The sequence below is a fragment of the Coenobita brevimanus genome, chromosome 117, assembly GCF_032717465.1.
Source record: "Coenobita brevimanus isolate Jiangsu-jjx chromosome 117, ASM3271746v2, whole genome shotgun sequence".
In the NCBI taxonomy this organism is placed as follows: Eukaryota; Metazoa; Arthropoda; class Malacostraca; order Decapoda; family Coenobitidae; genus Coenobita; species Coenobita brevimanus.
The window spans coordinates 8,115,038-8,124,451 of record NC_137070.1 but is presented as its reverse complement, the minus strand read 5'-3'; the positions used below and the strand labels follow the sequence as shown (position 1 = coordinate 8,124,451).

General features: G+C 50.4%; 3 protein-coding genes across 3 annotated transcripts; 1 reads left to right on the top strand and 2 right to left on the bottom strand.

The window, feature by feature from the left end:
* Positions 1-4,652: 4,652 nt before the first annotated feature.
* Positions 4,653-5,276, bottom strand: LOC145389469 (Y-box-binding protein 2-A-like). Its single transcript, XM_080264764.1, has one exon. The coding sequence runs from the start codon at positions 5,274-5,276 to the stop codon at positions 4,653-4,655; it is 624 nt and encodes a 207-aa protein (XP_080120890.1).
* Positions 5,277-5,549: 273 nt separating this feature from the next.
* On the top strand, positions 5,550-5,960 carry LOC145419149 (histone H3-like). The gene has a single exon (XM_080287389.1). The coding sequence runs from the start codon at positions 5,550-5,552 to the stop codon at positions 5,958-5,960; it is 411 nt and encodes a 136-aa protein (XP_080143515.1).
* A 2,821-nt stretch (positions 5,961-8,781) lies between these two features.
* LOC145418993 (histone H2B) lies at positions 8,782-8,985 on the bottom strand. Its single transcript, XM_080287244.1, has one exon. The coding sequence runs from the start codon at positions 8,983-8,985 to the stop codon at positions 8,782-8,784; it is 204 nt and encodes a 67-aa protein (XP_080143370.1).
* Positions 8,986-9,414: the final 429 nt, after the last annotated feature.

The following is a 9,414-nucleotide window of genomic DNA, read 5'->3' as shown; positions in this document are numbered from 1 at the left end:
TGGTGGAGAGCGGGAGTTGTTTGGGGGAGGTTCTAAGGGCAAAGGCCTCAGCCATGTCATCAGCTTTCCCACGGGGGTTGGGGTGGGTTGGGGGGTGGGCAGTGGGAGGGCTAGAGACTACTTTTAGTTTCCTCCAAATAGATCCGAGATTGGTGTGAGCTCCCAGAGATTGGCACCACTCCAGCCATTTCTGCTCTTTTATGCTGTTCTTCTCCGCTATAGAGTGCCTGATAACACTTTGGAGATAATCTTAGTGCATCGGGGGTGGTGTTGGAGCGGTAGATCTTTTTAGCTCTGTTTAGATGGTGGTTGAGCTCTTTGACCCTGGGGTTATAATACCAATGGTCTTTGTGGAAGTGTTTTGGAGGACCGGTGATGGGGATTGCTGTGTCTGCCGTCGCCTGGAAGGCCTCCGTGATTTGGTTGGCATGGCTGTCAAGGTCAGGTGAGGGGGTCTAGGGTAAGGAGGGGGTGGGCTAGGGTGTCTGTAAATAAGCCCCAGGTTGCTTGTTTCGTGTTCCATCGTGTGGGGGGGCCCAGGGGCATCGGTAGAGGAGTGATTCCTAGGGAGCAGAGGATGGCGTGGTGATCTGATGTTAAGGTGGGGTGGATCTCCCAAGTGGATCGAGGAACGAGAGTGGAGGAAACAAGGGAGAGATCCAGCCTACCTCCCTGTAGGTGCGTAGGGGTGTTGGTGTTGTTGAGGAGGGATATGGTCGGGGTTTCTTCAAGTACTAGAGCTATGTGGCGTCCTGTTGGGTTAGCTGGGCTTCGGGATCCGAGGCACATGTGATGGGAATTCATGTCCCCCCCTATGAATATTTCCTCTGATTGTGAAAGGGAGAAAAGCTCTCCCAGGTGTAGATCGGCTGCAGGCGGACGATAGACATTGAAAATTTTTAGGTTTCCATTTGTCAGGGTAAGTTCTACTCCCTGAATTTCAGTTCTGGGTCCACAGTCTGGGAGGGGTTGATGGCTATTGCAGGGATGTGGTTTCTGACGAGGATGGCACAGCCTCGGGGACCGCCACGAGCACAGGGAAGAAGGAAGGGGATAAAACCCCGCAACCGCAGTGGTTGGCGCTTGTTAAGAAGAGTTTCCTGCAGGAGGAAGACATCGATGTTGTCTTTATGGGCAGCCTCCTCGAGCAGAGAACGTCTTGCAGAGGCACCGTTGATATTCCACTGCAGTATGCGAAGAGATGTAGAAGGGGAGGTGATTTGTTGTGAGGTAGGGGGATGGCTTGCAGTGTTTAGGTCATTCCGGTTGATGGAGTGGATGTGGGAAGTGGTGATCTGGATCGAGGTCTCCCTTTCTTCCCGGAGGGTGTGATGTTGGTGGCTGGGGGCTCCTGCATGCTTGTCCAGGTGTTCTTGAGGCCTGTCGATGGAGATTGAGCGGCTTCTGTTTCTTGGATCCTGTGATGTTAGTGTTGCACGGGATCGTGAGTTTTGGCGGTGTCGGTGGCGTGGTTGGTGGGCAGTGGCTGGGTTGGATGGGGTTGGTGGGGGTTGGAGTGGCGCCTGTAGTGTGGGGGTGGCTGGGGGGAGTTTGTTGGGGGTGGCGTTGGTCCGATCTGGATGCTCGATCCACTGTTGTATGGCTTGGTGGGTTACCTGGAGGAGGGGTTTGGGGTCGAGCTGTTGTCCCAGGATCTTTCCGAGTTCCTCTGCTATTGTGGTGCATAGGTGGCGGCTTAGGGATCTGAAGTCCTCTATGCTGGTGGTGGCAAGGCCTGGGAGATGAGTGGTGTCTGGTGAGGTTTGGGTGGAGGAGTCTATGTTGGTCTGTGTGCTGGCGTCGGTGTGTTGTGGGGTGGAGGGGGGGTGGCGAGGTGGCTGCGGGGTTAAGGTTCGTGGTTGGCGTGCTGGGTTTCTCTGTGGGTGTAACGCCGCGGGGGTTGGGGTGGGGTTGCGTTGTGGGGGAAACTCGGTGGGCTGTGGAGGAGGGAGAGGGAGAGACGAGGTTTGGGGGATGATGGGGGGCACGCCCCAGGCGTTGGTGGTTGGAGAGGCTAGGGGTACAGGGAGGTGGTCTTGGACCCAATGTGTCTCCCTCTCTATCCCCCACTGCACACGTTCCTTCCTGGCAGGGCAAATCTTGTTCCAAGCATGGTGCTTCCCGCCGCAGTTCGGGCAATGTGCAGCGACCGGCTGCTTGGCCTTGAATTTGTCTAGGCACTCCTGGGTGGCATGGCGGCCACTGCACATGGCGCAAACTGGGCGGCGGGAGCATCGTGATTGGTGGTGTCCGTATTGCTGGCAATTGAAGCAGCGGAGGGGTTCTGGCATGAAGAGGCGTAGGTGGTATGAGCCCCATTGTCCTAGGTCGAGGAGTGGAGGGACAGTTCCCCTGATAGTGACAATAACTTGCCTGGTATTTTGTCCCTGTACACTGCATCTCCGGGCAGTTTCGACTGAGTCGTGGTCTAGGACTGCCGCCATGGGAAAATTTGTCGGGTATTTTGTGAGGACAAATTTATGCAGGGTGAGGTTAGGGTCGCGTCTTTGGATGCTGATGGGTTTTCCGGCAACAGTGTTCAAGGTGTGGAGGATGTCATGAGAAGCATCATCAAGGGGAACGATAGCAGTGTCCTGGTTTTTAAGCTGGACCATTTTGAATTTTAAGGAGGGGTGTGCTGCTGCAATTGCGTTGGTGATGTCGTAAGTAGAGGAAAAGTTCTCATTGGGAGTGATAATGAAGCCTAGGTATTGATGAGGGGGCTGAGAAGTGGCAGGAGGTGGCGGCATCTGCAGGCGCGTGGAGGATTGGGGGTGAGGGTGTGAGGGTGGTGAGGTGCGGTTGTGGGGTTCAGAGGATGAGGTAGTGGGGGGCTCAAGGGGGAGCGTGGTCTTGGCAGCAGAGCGGCGTTTTTTTTTTACCAGGGTAAAGCCATCAGCATCGTCAGTGGGTTGAGCAGGATCTAAGGCAGAGCTCTCGGAGGCCCTGGGGGCGTGGCTTGTGTCTTGGGCAGGTTTGGAGGTCATGGCAGAGGCAGAGGCACGATCCACTTCGTCAGAGTCTAGGTCGGTATTCATAGCCGGGGTAGATTCAAAAAAATCTTCTGGGTCATACTCTGGACCAGTGAGACGAGGTTTCTTAGCCTGGGATGTCTTAGGGGAAGACGTCAGAGCAGGCTTGGGTGGAGGCTCCATGTTACAGACACACGGACATGCAGACAGAGCTTGAAGAATAAAAGTAAAAATAGAATAAAAGTGAAAGGATGTGAAACTAAAAATAAAAATAGAATGAGGTGAGCTAAAGGGGATAGGTAAAGGGATATATATAGCTGAAGAAAGAAAAGAAAAAGAAAAGAAAGAAAAAAAAATAGAATCAAAACGAGCGAAAAAAAAAAAAAAAGAGAGAGAGAGAGAGAGAGAAGGGCAAGACTCTCCGGCGGTTCGCCACAGTAACGGGGGCCTAAACTCCCCGCCCTCTAAAGGGCGACGCAGGAGACCCCGTCACTGCCCCGTGAGGGACTTACCTAACCTAGCCCTAACAGTGCCAACCCTTGCCGCCTCCTATAACCAGGCCTCTAAGGCCCCCCCTCATGGAGATACCCTAACGGTATTCCTTCAGAGTTCGGCGTCGTACTACGGCAGGGACTCTAAGATGGCAGCCGGAGAGTAGCTGAACAGGAAGAGAAAAGAAAAAAAAAACTGAAAAGAAAGAGCTGGGAGAAAAGGATAGAGCCAGGAAAAACTCGAAAGCTCTGTGAGGTGCGATGGTGAAATTGCTGAGAAAGTCTATGGAGCCGGGAATCCACGTTTCACTAAGCAGAGATGTTGCCTTGGCGAGAGCTCGGCTGAGAGTGACGACCCCGCGTTCGTTCGTTCGTAGATTTCCTGCACCTATAGTGCAGGCCGGGCCATACATTAGCCCGGTCAGTGAAGATGCTGTATTCTCTCGTGTTCGATCCGGTTCACAATGTAGTTCATAATCGCTGTGTCGTCGGGGTGAGTGTCTATTATCTCTTCCAGGCATCGTTCGTGATGTTCTTGGAATGGCACTGGAGTAGCGAGTCTTAGTAGGGCGTCGAGTGCATCTGAGAAGTTGTTGTCCCAGTAGCTGTCTCTCTGATCAGAAGAGTTCGTCGAAGGATAGTGAGTCGAGACGTTGCTTGATGGTGGGATGGAGGGGTGGCAAGATGTCTCGGATGCGGTCTTTTGCTTTATCCTGAGGGCTGACGTTCGTGGCGGTGGTGGGTGCAGGCAGGTCGAGTGTCGAGTTGATGGAGGGGCAAGTTGTTCTGCCTTCCTCTTCTTATTCTTCCCCTTCTTCTTCTTCTTGGTGGTCTCAGTTGATGGCAGAGGGGATGCAGTGCCTGTCTCCATGGTGGTGTCTTCATCACCGTTGTCAATGGCAGCAGGATCTAGGGTGTCTGGAGGGTCGGGGATGGTCTCCGTGTCCTCCTCAGCTGCCGGTGACGAGGCGTGATCTTCAGTAGTCGGTTCGAGGTCCAAGTTTGGTGCCGGGTCGTCGGGAATGGTGGCAGTCCCTCTGTTGAGAGGAGCATCCAACTGCAGCCGTTTTTGCGGTGTTGTGCGAGGTTGTATAGGCTGCTGAGGACGGGGCTGACGCTTCTGACGAGTGGCGGGACGGACATCGTGGGCGAAGCTTTCGGGGATGACAAGGCGTGGCAACCCATTCTCCTAAAAAATCTGAGGGAGGAGAATGCGCAGGGCCGCCCTGTCATCACCGCAGAAAGCCTTCGCCGTCGCGATGCACATCGCAACGATGGTGTCCATCTTCCCGGATCTCCCAGGATTCTGAGGCCGGCGTCTCTGGGCCGTGGGGTGCCGCCATGCATGGACAGAGCCCAGCACAGCTACACCCCCCGGCCCAGAGACATCCCTGGCCACAGGACCCTTAGGAGACTGTGAAAGACTGAACTCCACCGTCTCACCTTCGCCAAGAGAGCGTTGGCGGTGCTTTTCGTTTGGTACAACGATCGAACGGCCAGGGACGAAAACATCAGCACCAGTGTCCTGGCACGTGATGAAACCGTACCCAGCCTTCACGTTGAACCAACGAACGGTTCCCCTGATCTTCTGGGCTCCCGGTAGCTCCGATCTGCTGTTGGATGCCCCCCTCAACGGGTCGTAGGAATTAGCAGATGTGCGAGCCATGGTGAAGTCCACAGGATCACCGCGCCAAGGTTCACTAGCTCGCCTATGGACTTGCTGGCACGGTGGCTGGACCAACTGTGACGACCCCGCTCGCCAACCACCCTTATATAACCCTGTGTCGGTCGTGCAAGTACGAATCTTATCCATCTAACCTTGATTTCAGGCCTAGGCCCCACCCCACCTCCCAGGAGGCCAATCCTAGAGAGGTGTCGTAGCCAGGTCACGCCACAGGGCATGCCAAAATTTGCAAGCAAACCAGGAATTGCATCGAAAAAGCATGAACAGTAAATCACCGCCATGTACATCACACCCCGACCATTCACATGCCGCCAGTCCTGAGACAGGCAGCATAAAAAGGCCGCTGCCAGGCGCGGCGCGCCAACACTCTTGTTCTTCTCGCTCGCTCAGTCACGCTCAGATATGGCTCGTACCAAGCAGACTGCACGCAAGTCCACTGGGGGCAAGGCCCCTCGCAAGCAGCTGGCCACCAAGGCCGCTCGCAAGTCCGCCCCTGCCACTGGCGGCGTCAAGAAACCCCATCGTTACAGGCCTGGCACTGTGGCCCTGCGTGAGATCCGCCGCTACCAGAAGAGCACTGAGCTGCTTATAATGAAGCTGCCATTCCAGCGTCTCGTCCGTGAGATTGCCCAGGACTTCAAGACTGACCTGCGCTTCCAGTCCTCTGCCGTCTTGGCTCTGCAGGAGGCGTCTGAGGCCTATTTGGTCGGTCTCTTTGAGGACACCAACCTGTGTGCCATCCACGCCAAGCGTGTAACAATCATGCCTAAGGACATCCAGCTGGCCCGCCGCATCCGTGGCGAGCGCGCCTAAGGCGAGAGGCCCCTCACCTCGATCGAAAGAAATCTCGGCCCTTTTCAGGGCCAAAACCCTTTTTCAAAGAGAGATGACGACAGACCCTCAGTTTAGGTTTCCATATATCAGCTCTTGCTTTTCCGCACACACACACACACACACACACAAATGAACTCCATTACTTACCTACATGCATGCATTCATTCATTCATTTTTTTTTTTTAATGATTTCCTTTTTTTTTTTTTTTGAAGGGGGGGGGAATACTTGCCTATTCGTTTATTTCTTTTTTTAATCTATTGTTCACGTCGCAGTTTTTATTTTCGTTATTTGCCTGTTTCTTTTACTTACTCATCGATTCACTCACGCCCTCATAAAGGTACACAGGTTTGCACAACGAGAAAAGTCATTCCCGCTGCATATTAGGAGATGCTGTCTATCCGTCATGAACGCACGGTGAATCCTTCAGTTACTATGCTGGAAAAAAAAAAAAAAAAAAAAAAAGGTGAACCTGAACCCATCGATTTTCGCCTGCTGCAGTTGTGCTCGTGTATGTATGTTTATACTGTACCTATGTATTTGTGTGTCTTTGTGAGCATGTATGTCTGTGTGTACGGACGTATGAGGACGGACACACACACACACACACACACACACAAACGGACGAATGAACTGTACTTATATAGTTACATACATGCATTCATTCATTCATCCTTTTTTTCAATCATTCATTTCCTTTTTTGGGGGTTGGGGTGGGGGGAGGAGGGGCAACTTGCCTATTCGTTTATTTCTTTTGTTGATCTGTTGTTAACGTCGCAGTTTTTGTTGTCGTTATTTGCCTGTTTCGTTTACTTCCTGATCGATTCAGTCACGCCCTCATAAACGTACACAGGTTTGAACAAGGAGAAAGGCATTCCCGCTGCATATTAGGAGAGTCTCTGTACCCGTTATGAAGGTTTGACAGTGGCCACGAACGTACATTAAATCCTTCCGTTAATATACTGAGGAAAAAAAAAAAAAAACCTGAACCCATCGATTTTTACCTGCAGTTGAGCGTGTGTATGTATGTATGTATGTATGAATGTTGTATGTTTATACTGTACGTGTGTGTGTGTGTGTGTGTGTGTGTGTGTGTGTGTGTGAGCATGTATGTCTGTGTGTACGGAGGTATGAGGGCTTGTGTGTATGTGTGCTTGACTTAGTGTGTACGTACATGTGTAGGTCACTGCGTACACAGTATAAATGTATTTGTGCACATGTGTTGGTGTATGTACGTACAGATTGTAGACTGACATGAATATGCATGATACGATGTCATGCCTGTATTTACTGTACGCCTGTTGAGTGTGTTGGTTGGTACAGTCGGCCTAAGAAGTGCCGGCGGAGTATCCAGAAGTTTTCGGTCAGCGATAGTGTCCATACTCTTCCTTATATCTGTACGAGGTGAAACCTAATACGTAAAATTGTTACAAAAAACAATAAATCCATGGCCAGTTATCTGTATATTTCCAAATTATTGTAGGAAGCAGTTGGTTAGTTACGATAATAGGAATTCGTAAACGAAACTAATTGATGTTTCACAACTGTCGCTCAGGGAGAGTCGGGAATAATGATTTTGTGGAGTTCAAATCTAGCATGGTAACAGGCAGTGATTTTTGGGTAGCGTAAGACTGAACCAAAGGGAGCTTCAATAAACATTGGAAATGATTAATTATTAGTTATAAAATAATTTCCGTTACAATACTAGGCAATAATTTCAAGTCATTTATTTCCGTTTCCAATGTCTCCATGGACGACGACAGAAAGCGGGAAGGAGGCGTAAGCCAGTAAGCTATTTTAAATGTTTCGATCAACACGCACGAAAGGAGATAACATTCATTCAAGGACATGCAGTTATTACACTGCCTTTGGCCAGTTTCCCATGAAGAAAAATCTCAGGATTATTTCATCTAAGACAGAGGGCTATCGATGGAAAAAAAAAAAAAAAAAAAGGCCTACCGTACATCAGAGTCGGAGCTCCTTGGAGAATGCTACCTTCTGTCAGTGTCTGATATCCTCAGTGGATAATCGATTCGCAAGAGTAATAAAATGCAGAGGTGCACAAACAAATAATTGAGTTCCAAACTTCCAAATAAGCATTTTCTATTGAGCAGGACATTAGTGTTTATTAAAAAAAAAAAAAAAAAAAAAACAGTGACTGGGAGTTATAGGCGTACTGGCCACCGCGCGCGAAGTTAATACATTTCACATTCATTCAGATCGGGAAAGATAACCAAGTGTTACCATCTAATATATCACTGCCTCCTGTTATTCATTTTACATCATTATTTTCGCGATATAATATATACGTTATTTGGCATGACGTGATGAAGGCATTGAATGTTTACCTTATATTCACTGTTTTCATAGAACGTATGGGAGTGGAGAGTGACCGAAGCAATCTGAAACTGTGCCGTCACTTCTTGGGGCGACGGTACGTTGTTGTTGTTGTTGTTGGTTCTCCAGATGAATTAGAAGGCGCGCACGCCCATATTTACTCTTTTATTTTGACTCTATTGTTTTAACCCCCAACCCTAGTTCAAAACATTTCGATTGTGCCTACGTGCCCATCCCAAACCACCGTTGCGGAAAAGGAAGAAAGAAAGAAAGACATGAAGGGAGAAAAGAAAAGAAAGAAACACATGAAGGTAAAAAAGAAAGCGAGAGAGAGAGAAAAAAAAAGGTTGATAAACCGGAGCTCCTGAGAGGATAATTTGTAAGTCTGTCTTTCCCCTTTTTATCGAAAATCTTGTGGCTTCGATTGGAGCCAGAAATGTTGAAATGGCCAAGAGCGTAATCTCTCTACTTTGAGGAGGTGTACTTGGTGACAGCCTTGGTGCCCTCAGACACGGCGTGCTTGGCCAGCTCGCCCGGGAGGAGCAGCCTGACGGCCGTCTGGATCTCCCGGCTGGTGATGGTTGAACGCTTGTTGTAGTGTGCCAGGCGTGAAGCCTCTGCAGCAATGCGCTCGAAGATGTCATTCACGAAAGAGTTCATGATAGACATCGCCTTGGAGGAAACGCCGGTGTCAGGGTGGACCTGCTTGAGCACTTTGTAGATGTAGATGCTGTAGCTCTCCTTCCTCCTACGCTTCTTCTTCTTGTCTCCTTGGCAATGGCCTTCTGGGCCTTGCCAGCCTTCTTAGCAGCCTTTCCGGAGGTCTTGGGTGGCATGGCGTCGCTGACGAGTCAGACGGTATTACTATTACTATGTGCACGGTGCGGGAGCGAGCGAGAGACTGAGTCGACATGGGGGACGCAACAAACAACAACAATGACGTATAGAAAAGGGGGGGAAAGGAAGGAAGGTAAAGAATGATTGTGTATATGTGTGATGAGTGTAATGCAACCAGGACGACGACAACACGTGGTGGCAGGAACTAGGCCTTAGTTTTATCTCCCGGCCTTACTGAGAGATCAGTGCCCGGATGCACAA